A 12702-nucleotide genomic window follows, 5' to 3' on the forward strand; every position below is an offset into this window, starting at 1 on the left:
TTTTATCGTTGGACAGTAATTCTATTGTGAGCTTCATTCTAGAACACAATGGCAAGCTAATTGTTTTGTTAATCAAACTTTTATGACCTGTTATAAGTGTGGCGAGTCAAATTTTAGTTTTTTAATTGCAGTCCCATGGCACAGTTCACAACTTAGGAACTTGTGAACATCTGGAGAGTGTGTTATTTACAGAAGATAATTAAATTGTTAATTTGATTTCAGATACAAATTTGCAGTAGCCTTTTTCTTTGCTGGAGTCAGAACAGAATTACTGGACTCTTAGCAGTCATTCAGTGAAATTCTCTGCCTATTTCGGCAGCCGACTGTGCTGTAAATTACAACACTTTTACCAAATCACATGGGTAATGAAGGTATTAATCAATAACCAAAGTTTACATCAAGTAATAGCTATGAAAATAAAAATGGGATAATGAATGAACAGAAGCTTTCGTCATTAACACCCAATGAATTACTGCTTTCAGAAAAAGCAACTTTTGTTTTCTGCAGGATGTCACTAATTCACAATCTACAGTTTCCTTGTGATCATTCTCATTTTCAAGCCTAAAAAGTGGGGCTTGTCATTCTAATACTTCTCTCTTCTCTCAACCCCCCCCCCCTCTCCTCTCCCTGCAGCCCACTCTCCTAAACCAGACAAAGAATATTGCTCGGTTTCTGGAATCTCATAATTCAGTGTGCTCCAAGAAATATTTTTGGTGTTGGCTTCTCTACATTAATCTGGGATTTTATGATTACGAAAACAAGTTTGAGATTTTATTCCCTTTCAGTACTAGATTTTTTAAAAAAAATTTCTTTTGCACTTAACAAAACTTTTACCTTTTGCAGTGCTTTGCATATTGAGTAATTGTAAGTTATGTTGTGGTCCAGATCTCATGCTAAGTTGCAGGTGCAATCTCAAATAAGCAGTGTTGTAATACAACCTCTAAAATAACAGGACATTGGCCTGTAATTTGACTACTCCTTTTAATTGTGAACCTACCTGTATTTACAACAGTGAATTGATTTGCCAGTTAGCTTTATACAGATGTCCCAAATTTTGCTTCTGCTTCAAATATGAGCATTCTTCTTTATGATTAATTCAAATTTTGGACCCATGCATCACTGACATATCATTATTAGAAATTACATATTGTAAGATGAAGCCGCTGTATAATTTATTTTTTAATTGCACAAACAGATACCATTTTCCAGTAATTTTTTATATAACATAGAACAAATGTCAAAAATATTTCACTATTTATAAATATTTCTCTCTCTCTCTCTCTCTCTCTCTCTCTCTCTCTCTCTCTCTCTCTCTCTCTCTCTCTCTGTGTGTGTGTGTGTGTGTGTGTGTGTGTGTGTTTAAGAAGAATTTTTATAAAATAAAGTGTTGTAAAACTAACAATAAATTATACAGCAGCTTCACTTGCTACAATATGTTACTTCTAAGATTTATCACAGCTGCGGAACACAATCAACAAAAACATTATTAGTAATTTACCATGATACTTTGAGGACATTCTGTGACTTTTCATAGTTAAATTGTAGAAACCATTTTCTTGTACTTTCTTATCATCTGGGTACAAAATAATGGCAACTGTTAGAAGAAAATGTTCAGGTGCTGCAAATATAAGTTTTATCTTCTCCTCGAAATACCACCTAAGCTTCAATGTGTGTTCTGAAATCAAACTGTACATTAAAATGAGGAGGAGGAGATTAGCGTTTAACACCCCATTGCAAACAACGTCATTAGAGACTGCATTTAAAAATGTCGCTTACTTTTCTGTTCTCACTTATATCTAAAGCAATTGTAAAGTACATATAATTTATTATGTTACATATGAGGCATGTGTCAACTTCAGTCTAACAATGTAGCTGTATACAGAAAATTTTGGTGCGCAATTCCATCTTAAAGGCCACTTAATATGGGCAGCACGGCCAAAGTTTTGGGCTTGTTTGGAAACCACAATTCACATTTCGTGCATACTTTCCGAACACAATTAGGACTTGTCTGACATTGCATATTTTTGTGTGTGGCTGTTCACCTTTGAACTGTGTCCTTTCACTGCAATAAGCATTATCAAAAATGTTCAATTCAGTATCAGTGGATAAGAAACCTATTACAGGTGTGTTCTTGTGCTTAACTGTAAATCTGTATGGTCTGCACACTACAAATTTGTGTATTTATGTAATATGTTCAATTAGTGGTGGCAGACTTTTCAGTAGGACCCATATGAGCCCACACATCTGCATTCATCCCTTTTGTCACTATCTGTCAGGCAGCAGAGGAACTCTCACCTTTTCACCCTCCAGCAGAATGCAAGAAAATGTATGTAATAAATGGTTCATATATTGCCACACAGCAAGAACAAAGTTCAAGATGGATGAACAGTTACACACTAATATGCCATGAAAAATGGTTCAAGCAGTCTGCCTTTTTTCTCTCATAGCTTGTATTACTGCAGCAATTGGAAGTACAATTATCTCACTGTAAAAGAGATGGATGGAGTAATTGGTAAGAGAGCATAAATTTATTTGTGGAAGATTTGTGTTTAACTTAATTGTACCGTTATATAAAACTTCATTAATGCTTTACTTATTTCTGAACATTTCATACTGTATATTATCTGTACTTTACCAAGTGTCTGAATATGTGAAAAATGTAGCAGTTGTGACTGTGATAACACGTATTATCCCAAGATGAGGGTCTTTATATTTCTGTTTCTTGACGTTTGCTTAGTGAGCTGATCACAGCTGCTGTTATAAATGTTAACTGAGCACCTGATTTTAAGTAGTACAATTCTACAGTATGGGAGATATATTTCAAGCACTGTAACAGTTTGTGTGTGTGTACATATATATTTATTATATTTCACTTCAACTGTACAGTGGTTCAACATATAAAACTAATGCTACTAACAAAGAGCTGTTTTGAGTTCTTCCAACCTACTTCTTCCCTTCTCCAGACTCACTACCCTTTGTCTGTATTTCTTCTTGAGCAGCTGGAGCCTCTCTGAAGTTTGGGAACTGCTCCCACGGTGCTGACAACTCAAATCGACGGAACTCTTGTGCCAATTCTAGTGGCTCGACAACAACACGCTTTCGTTCATCATCGTAACGCACCTAGAATGGACAGACAGAAGCTATGACAACGCTCGTCAGTGATAATGTGTCATCAAACTTTAACAAGTAGTTTACCTTTCATACACTTTACAGGGTCAAAGCTAATAAATGCTAAAACATACCATTCTCTCAGTAAGATATTAGAACAGCCCATGTGTATGACAATGCTTACTCACTCAGCATATGGTAAAGGCACTGAGCAGTGGCTGGACGCACAAACAAGATTGTGTACATGTGTTCATATTTTGTTTACGTATCTGTTCACCAACAATGCCTTCGAAATATGATAACAGGCTTTACTTATTCACTTACTCCCTGATAGAAACAATTATGAGGGGGGGGGGGGGGGGGGGGGGAGATTGAACAACATTGCCTTGGGTAGAGCTTGTGTAGTTTGCATTTCTGCCACTAGGCACATAAAGCGCAACTTGCTACCCGTTCAGCACCACCTGTGTAATCAATCTGGCTTGTTCTGTTGATCTGCAATGATTGTTTTTGCTAGCACTGTTTTGTTCTTATTTCACTTTTTTTTTATGATGGCAAGTTTAAGCGAATAATGTGCAGCTGTCAAATTTTGTTTTCTACTCAGTAAAAATGCTGCTGAAATGGTTTTAATGTTTAAAACAGCTAACCAAGATGATGCTATAGGAAAAACCCAAGTGTATGAGTTATTGGCTTGATTTAAAAATGACGACATGTAGACTGGTGACAAACTTCATTCTGAACAGCCGTGAACTGCTCAAATCAATGAAAATATTGAAAAAAATTCAAGAGCTTGCGCTCACAAATTGTCGACAGACAACTGATCCATTGTCAGAGCTTAGTGGGTTATCTTTGAGCTCAATTCAGCGAGACTGGTTCTCCCACCATGACAACGCACCTGCACACACAGCCATCTCTGTTAATCAAAAACTAAGCACGGCACAGTTCCACTGCCCCATGCACCTGGTTATGGGTGACATTTTCTTATTTTCTCATATGAAAAGGGGCATTGAAGTAGTCATGGAAAAATAACTAGAGAGGAGCTGTCAGCCATTTCTAAAGGTGACTGTACACAACGTTTCGAGCAATGGAGCAATGGAAGCACCACAGGGAGCAATGTATTAGCTGTAATGTAATGTACAGTATTTTGAAGGGGTAAGGTTGTTTTGTAAACAGTTTGAAAATATATAGCTTTTAGAAGATAATTCTGGATTTTTTTTTGGTACCATCGTATTTATGAAGCATATAGCAAAATCATAATATGTTTATTTTTCATTAAATATTTGAAATGGAAGGACTGAAGAGAGTTTTAAATTAATTAAAACAAATCCTCAATTATGACTGGAATACATGAAACATTCGCCAATCAAGAGAATGATACAACCTTAAATAAACATTTAGCAAAATTTATTATTGTAAAACAAGAATGATTTCCTTCATGCAACACAAGAGAACCATCATCTAGAAAATAAAGAAAAAAACATGCATACATTATGAAGTATAAAGAGATGTTTTCCTTTTGAATCCATCCATGGAGGAAAAAGCATAATTAAATCATAGCAATAAATTGTGTGTGAGAAGAAAGGGCTGATAAAAGGTTTGTCAAAAAACCAACTGTGGTTGTCTGATTACAAGACTAATACTGGAAAGCGCAAACATTCTAAGAAGGTGTCACTGTTTCTCTCCACCACAATGATTTATTCACTTACACTGACATCTACATCAATACTCTGCAAACCACTGAAGTGTATGAAAGAGGGCATTTCCCATTGCATCAGTTGTTACAGCTTCTTCCCATTCTATTCGCACAGGTAATATGCGTATCTGAACTGTTATTAATCTAATGTTTTCCTAAAGATTCCTATTAGAGTGATAAGTAGGGGATTTAGTATCTTCATCATTTAAAGCTAGTTCTTGAAACTGTAAGGATGCTTTCCTGGGACTGTTTATGTATATCATTAAAAACCTGCCACTTCAGTTCTTTCAGCATCTTTGCACACACTGCCATAGGTGAAACAAACCTGTTACCATTCTCTCCTGATATAGGACATACACATCCAACACACTGACCAATATTCTATGGTGGGTCACATGAGTGATCCGTAAGCAATCTTCTCTGCAGAGTGAGATAATTTCTGTGGTATTTTACTAAGACCAAAGTCTGCCAACTTCTTTAATTACGCCTGACTTTACCTGACTGTTCCATTCAAATTCCTACAAATGTCACACCCAGTTTTTTTTTGTACGAGCTGACCATTTTCAATTGTGTTTTGTTGATACTGAGTCATAGGGTACCACAATCATGCCTCCCCCCCCCCTCCTCCCTCACAGGACCACAATCAGTTCCGAGGACAATACCACAAAATGTGACCTTCGTTGAAGCTCCATGAGCAAAGCTGGTCTCCTCAACATTTACTGCCAGTCACTGGAATAATCCAAATATGACCTCACTGTGTGGTTGTTTGTCCCACAGTGTGCTACAATCCATTTGTTGCACCCTGTTCCCTAAATGGCTGCTGGAACAACCTCCTTTTCAAGATGCTGAATGAGGTCCTCAGGTACACGCACTGCACATTGTTCATATAGCTAAGCAGTATTCCCAAAATTTTTATGAAAATGCTTCTAATCACATATCACACACAGAGTTGTGGTAGCAGTGAAAGCGTTAAAATACATTCATTAGTTAGCTCTACATTTCATAAAAGGTATCATAAAAATCATTAGATATAAATGAAAGAGTCAGAAGCAAAGGGGTGTAAGTATACTTCTTATAATTTTGATAAGACTAAATTCACTTGTACCTCTTTCCTTCTGACATCCTCAAATAAGATAGTTGTGTTCAATTTCATTTATTTTGCTAATTTAATATCATCTCCAAGTTCATTAAATTTTAAAACAAGTTTAATGGGACAAATGCATCCTATCACAATTTTTGTGAAATCAGGAGTCAGACTGCTAGTTAATATTCTCATCACAGCCTGCAAATTCCTGTCTGTTAAACAGCTTCGGTATTTGCCCTTGTTGATTTTCAAGCAAGAAAAACTTTGTTCACAAATATACGTCGATCCAAATGTGGAGAACATTTTGCCTGCAAATTTCTTGATACATGGAAATGTTTCAGCTGACAAAGATTTATAAAAGTCAACTAAATTTACAGCACTAAACATTTCTTTCACTGCGTGATCTGCCTGCATGTCAATCAGTTCAAGTTGCAGCTCCTGTGGTGCAGTGTCAATATCAGCAGTGATGGGATACAATAAAACATTAAATTGAGGGTCAATTTTCTTAAAATCCTGAAATCTTGTAGTAAACTCCGCCTCTAAACTCTGGAGACAAATCCCTAATCTTAGATGAAACACTTCCAGGTACTTTCTGTTTCCCTAGTAAAGGGAAATGACAAAATTTGCCTTCATTTGCTTGCCTTGCAAACAGACCTAGTTTTGCTTTAAATGCTTTGACATGTGTCCACATTTCATGAGCAAACAACCCCTTTCCCTGCAATGTCACATTCAGCTCATTCAGTTTTTCAAAAATATCAGCTGCAAACATCATCTCATATCTCCACTCTTCACATCCTATTTTTGCAACAAAATCATGAGATATTTCCTTAGTGTCCAGAAATAAAATAATTTCATCCTGTAATGCCCAGACTCTCTTTAATACTTTGCCCAAGCTCAACCACCTCACACTGTTATGGTAAATTACAACTTCATGTGAATTTAAAAATTTTTCGCCAGTCTGCGATGGCTCACCTGAAGATGACTGGCAGGTGCCCAGTTGAAATATCGTGCGAAGTATTGAACGACGACCAGCTGCAAGCCCGAAATTTGTTTGAACAGTCAATTCGCCGGGAAAATTTTAAAATTCACATCAGACGCCTTTACGGGGAGGAGATGGCCTCACATATCCGAAGTTTCGAGAAGCTACATGGTAAAAGAGCAAAGCTTTTAAGTTCATTAACCTTTTTATTGAGATGTCGGGACCATGGCATTATACCAAAATTTGCTAGAGTGACTCATTTCATTGAGACCGCTACTGCACGGAAGATTACTGAAAAGGCTAGTCATGCTATTGTCAAGGAGAGGATTTGCTATACAAGACGAAGGTTAGATGCTATTTCAGCAGAACTTTACCAGTTACATCTGAAGGTTGCAAGGTATCTTTCTCCTGTATCATGGGACTGGGTTGATGGAGTGACTTCGGCCAAGTTCGAGTGGATCCACAATGATTCTAACTGTCGGCAGATATCAAAATTTGATCAACTATTGCCACAGAAGCCGTCGCCAGAAGGGATAATGGTACGACGTTCCGTTGTCAATCTCACGGAGAAGAATTTGGATGACGCTACGCTGTCTGTATTAAGCAAGGGACTCAATTTTGCACCTACACCTACAGCACCGCCATTAATAAGTATTTTGAGTGGTGTTGAAGAAGCTGTACGACGTCTTCCTTTGGATGCTGCAGACAAAATAAGAAGGGAAACTTGCCGTGCTCTGTTGAAGGCTCCTACTCAACGCAGTAATTTAACCTCTGTAGGAAGGGCTGCATTACGAAATCTGAGAGAGGACCCTGACGTAGTGGTATTGAAAGCTGACAAAGGTAATGCAACTGTTTTGTTACCTCGTGGTGTGTATAAAGATAAGATGTATGGTCTGTTAAGTGACTACTTATAGCAGGATTGATTACGATCCTACAGGACGTGTGCAACGAAGAACTTCAGCACTATTAAATTCCTCCTCCTTACCGCAAGAGACCATCAAGAGGTTAAGACCACATGGTTGTGTACCTCCAAGACTGTATGGCCTTCCTAAGATTCATAAAGAGGGTCTTCCTCTGCGTCCAATAGTGAGCACCATTGGAGCTCCTACATATTATTTAGCTAAACATCTCGCTTCCTTACTGAGACCTTTCGTAGGCAAGTGCTCACATCACATACGAAACTCAGCTGATTTTATCAATAGACTGGGGGCTCTTCGTCTTGGCACTGTAGACCTTCTAGTAAGTTTTGATGTGGTCTCACTTTTTACAAAAGTTCCTCTTGCAGATTCTTTGACACTGATTGGTAACATGTTTCCTGTTGATATCACTGCTTTGTTCAGGCACGCACTTTCCTCAACTTATTTTATGTTTAATCAAGAATATTTTGAACAGACTGACGGTGTCGCCATGGGTAGCCCCGTCTCCTTTGGTGGCCAACCTTTTTATGGAGGATTTTGAAGAGAGAGCGCTTGAATCAGCTGCCCTGAAGCCAACAGTTTTTTGGCGGTATGTGGATGACACTTTCATAGTGTGGCCTCATGGAGAAGATAAATTAATGGAGTTTCTACATCACCTCAACTCCATTCATAGCAACATCCTGTTCACCATGGAAACAGAGAAAGATGGTTGTTTGCCTTTCTTGGATGTCCTGGTTCGAAGGAAGAATGATGGTTCTCTAGGGCATTCAGTTTACCGGAAACCCACTCATACTGATTTGTACCTGCAAGCATCGAGTTGCCATCACCCATCCCAAACCATGAGTTTGCTTAAAACACTTGTTCATAGAGCTCATACTGTCTCAGATCTAGATAGCTTTCCTCAAGAACTCGCCCATCTAAAGACAGTATTAAGCGAAAATGGGTATTCCATCCGGCAGATTAACAGGGCACTAACAGTTAAAACTAAGAAGCAGGAAGTGAATAAAGAGGAGACCATGCCGGAACAATCTTTAGCTTTTCTTCCTTTTGTTGGCAACACTTCGTTTAAAATAGCAAGAATCCTCCGAAAATTTCAGGTAAAAGTGGGTTTCCGCCCACCATCGAAGATTGCAGACCTTGTGGGATCAGTTAAGGACAATCTGTTACTACGAAAGGCTGGAATTTACAAGATACCGTGCCAATGTGGTATGGCTTACATAGGTCAAACTACACGCACCGTGAAAGAACGCTGCACTGAACATCAACGTTACACCCGCCTTTTGCAGCCAAGCAAGTCCACTATTGCTGAACATTGTATTTCTACTGGACATTCAATGGAGTATGAGAAAACAATGACTTTGTCCACAGCAACGTCTTTCTGAGACTCCATCATTAAAGAATCCGTAGAAATACGACTGGCGGAAAATCTGTTAAACCGTCACAGCGGCTACCAGCTGGACAGTGCATGGAATCCTATCATCTCCAAGATTTGCTCAAATCGAAGACGACAGAGTGCGTCGACGGCCATGGCAAATAGCAACGCAGAGGGCGACTGAGTTCCGCTATTCCACCAGCGAGGGCGCTGCCGGCGGGCAGTGTGGTTCAACTATCAAGTTTTCGACGCATGCGCAGAATAGTTACAGTACGCTATATACTGCGAAACGGAGGACGTTTTCGTCAGTCTGCGACGGCTCACCTGAAGATGACTGGCAGGTGCCCAGTTGAAATATCGTGCGAAGTACTGAACGACGACCGGCTGCAAGCCCGAAATTTGTTTGTACATCTTCATGTTCTGTCCCCACCTCCTCAAGAAGAGATTTGAACTGTCTGTGATGAGTGCCCTAGCTCTGATTGTGTTCACAACACCAGCAACAGGATCTACCACATGCTTTAAGTCTAGTGCAGTCTTGCAGATGTAAAATACAATGAAAATCCAAAATGTCACTGTCTGTGTCTTCGGCTTGTAACTTGGGTTTTAAAAGTTTCACCATACCTATATTTTTCCCACAGAAAGCTCTGGCCCCATCTGTTGTAATGCTTACCATTTTGTTCCAGGGTAAGCCACTTGTTTTCACACAATTAACAACGCGTTCTAACAAGTCCTGACCAGTGGTTCTATCTTTCATGGATACTATACCAAGTAATTCCTCGGTGATGACAAAATGTTCATTAATTCCACGGATAAAGATGAGTACTTGTGCACTGTCTTCAAAACCTGTGCTTTTGTCCATTGCCAGTGAAAACCAAACAAAACCTTCGCTCACAGTCTTTAGTTGGTCTGCAAGTTCGTCACTAATTAAATCAATGCACTGCGCTATAGTCCTCCTTGACAACGAAATACTCTCAAATTTGGTTTTAATCTCAGGACACAATACACTTGCACACTCTACCATGCACTGTTTAATAAACTCGCCATCCGAAAAAGGTTTGTTTCATTTAGCAAGGTTATAGGCAACCATGAAACTTGCTTCTGTAGCACTATTTTGAAGTGGTATTTGCTTCCTAAATAACGCTTGTTGCTTCTTCAAGCGTTTCACGAACTCTGCTGCTTTTATATTTCGTTCTTCATCTGAAAGTTTGCAGCCAAAGTCATTGTGTTTTGTTTCGTGAGATCGTTTCAAATTGATTCAAATGGCTCTGAGCACTATGGGACTTAACATCAGATCGTTTCAGATTGTACTCCTTGAATACGGCAACTTTATCATGGCATAGTAAGCATGCGGCTTTATTTCCTGCATCAATAAAGAAATATTTGGCCGTCCAGCCTTCATTAAACAGATGGCACTTATCACCGACTTTATGCTTCTTCTTAGGAGTCATGATTGCACTGAAGTAAAAAAAAAAAAAAAAAAATAATAAATAAATAAAAATAAAAAAAATAAAAATTAAAAAAAAACGTGGTACTGCTGCACAGACAAAACACAAGTAAACCACCCAAAAAAGAAGAAAATTGCTCTGAATGTCGTACTATTCACTCGGCGCAGGAGAAATACAGCATTGCCATCAGCCACCACGTGGAGCATAAATTTGTGCCAATAGCAGGATGCACAGTGCTTTTTTCCATGCCCGTGGTGGCTAATGGTAGTGCTCCCATAATCCACTGCACCCACATGCAGCTAGGTTGGTTGCGTGACTGTAGAGACATCTGTCTGTAGTAAGCACTTCCAAGCAGCGCAGACGCTTGCCAATTTTTTTAGTCGCGCAGGGAAGGGAAATTTTGTTTTTCCTACGATTTTTGTAAATGTCTTGGCGGGCCACACAAAACCCCTCTGTGGGCCACATGTGGCCCGCAGGCCGCTATTTGCCCACCCCTGCCCTAAGGTGTTCCAATAGCACCATACATTTGAACTGTCGATGATTAATAGACCCTATCCTTTTGCATTTGCCTCTTCTTGACATAGGTCATACCAGCTTTCTCAACAGGTGAAGCAAGTCTCTATGGTTCAGTCTCAGAAAAAGACAGCACCTCAAACTTGTTTGTTAGGGAGAACTCATTGTTACACTGATACCCCTGGCATCTGTCTTCCCTGTACAGGGCACTTAGCCCTAGCACTGACATGCTACTCAGCCAATGGACAAGTACTGACAGATCCCATTCTTTCTGTAGAGGGGACAGGATCCACAGGAGAGGATAGTGCTTGAGGTACCTTTGGTGTATCTGGTACATGGTAGGCCTCACAACACACCCATTCGCAGCAGCTCCCAATCTTTTGACAGTACTCAGTGCTATTCCCAGCTGCTTTCAAACGTCAACCAACTCGTCCCATGTTCGAGAATAACGCTCAGTGGGGATGCATTCTGGCTGGTGCAATGTTTTACAAAATAGTGAACCAGTAACATTTAAATTAGCTTCCTGATTCTCTTAACATATGGATATGCTAAGCTAGAAGTATTATCAGTTCTCTTTAAGAACTGAAGTATTTGGCACACACAATGTTGTTTCTATTGAGGCAACAGAAAAATCTGGGATACAAGTTATTAGTCTCCTGAAACGTTGAGGCTATTGTCATTAAAAACTTGAAAATAGCATTAATTTATGATAAATGCAGGTAACATACAATGCAGTTGAAAGGGAACACTAGATATAGCAATATGTTAGCTACAATATCTGCTACATTATATCATGACAGTCAATGAAATAGGTAATGCATGACACTCAACTTCTCAAAAATATGTTAAGTCATACTGGTGTACACTGAAATTCGAGGTGAATGATTCTTTAAAGGAGGGTACTATAGCTAAAATTGTATAAGGCATTGATGCTGACTACAACTGAGCTGTAGCACAAAATAAATTTTTCGTGGCCTGCAAAATATTACAATACACATGAAACACACTTGAGTTTTGATGCAATAAACACAAAAAAGCACGTAAAAACTACTTTAAGTTCTTGGACATGAGGTTTCAAGGCAAAGTTGTCCGACATCTGATCCTACTCAAACACTAAGAACATAGCCAAAGTTGGCTTATATACACATCAATTTAGCTGGTTTCATGTCATCTTTTACACTGGCAAGCCAAACACACACACACACACACACACACACACACAAAATGTAAAACGTGAAGCACAAATATGTATAATTTGTGCAACCCAAGCTGACACTTTACCAACAGTAATTCATTCTTGACTATTTCCTACCACTTTTTTCAGATTGGCATACAATATTTCTATACCAAATAAGGTAAGACATTTTCTGGGGTGGGGAGGTGGATGATTGATAAGAATAATGAGGTCCCATGTATAAGCCTACAGCTTTTCTGGTTTACACAGGTAGTGGTTCCAATAGGATTGGTTGTATCCTGGAGAAATACAGTGTGAAATGTGCTCTTCGACATCCATCTAAGATCACTGTGCATTTGTGCCAGTTTTGCATGGAGCATGTGGAGGGGAACACTGCCAGCATGAACTGAAGGTCACAAC

General features: G+C 39.0%; 1 protein-coding gene across 1 annotated transcript in view; it reads right to left on the reverse strand.

Moving 5' to 3' along the window:
* Positions 1-2836: 2836 nt before the first annotated feature.
* The window catches only part of LOC124612466 (NADH dehydrogenase [ubiquinone] iron-sulfur protein 3, mitochondrial-like), a 68912-nt gene continuing 59046 nt past the window's right edge, over positions 2837-12702 (reverse strand). The window contains exon 5 of the mRNA XM_047140694.1: positions 2837-3120. Within this exon, the coding sequence (XP_046996650.1) occupies positions 2944-3120 (177 nt within the window). The 3' untranslated portion in view covers positions 2837-2943. The remainder of the gene's footprint in view (positions 3121-12702) is intronic.

Source organism: Schistocerca americana, chromosome 4 (assembly GCF_021461395.2).
Source record: "Schistocerca americana isolate TAMUIC-IGC-003095 chromosome 4, iqSchAmer2.1, whole genome shotgun sequence".
Taxonomy (NCBI): domain Eukaryota; kingdom Metazoa; phylum Arthropoda; class Insecta; order Orthoptera; family Acrididae; genus Schistocerca; species Schistocerca americana.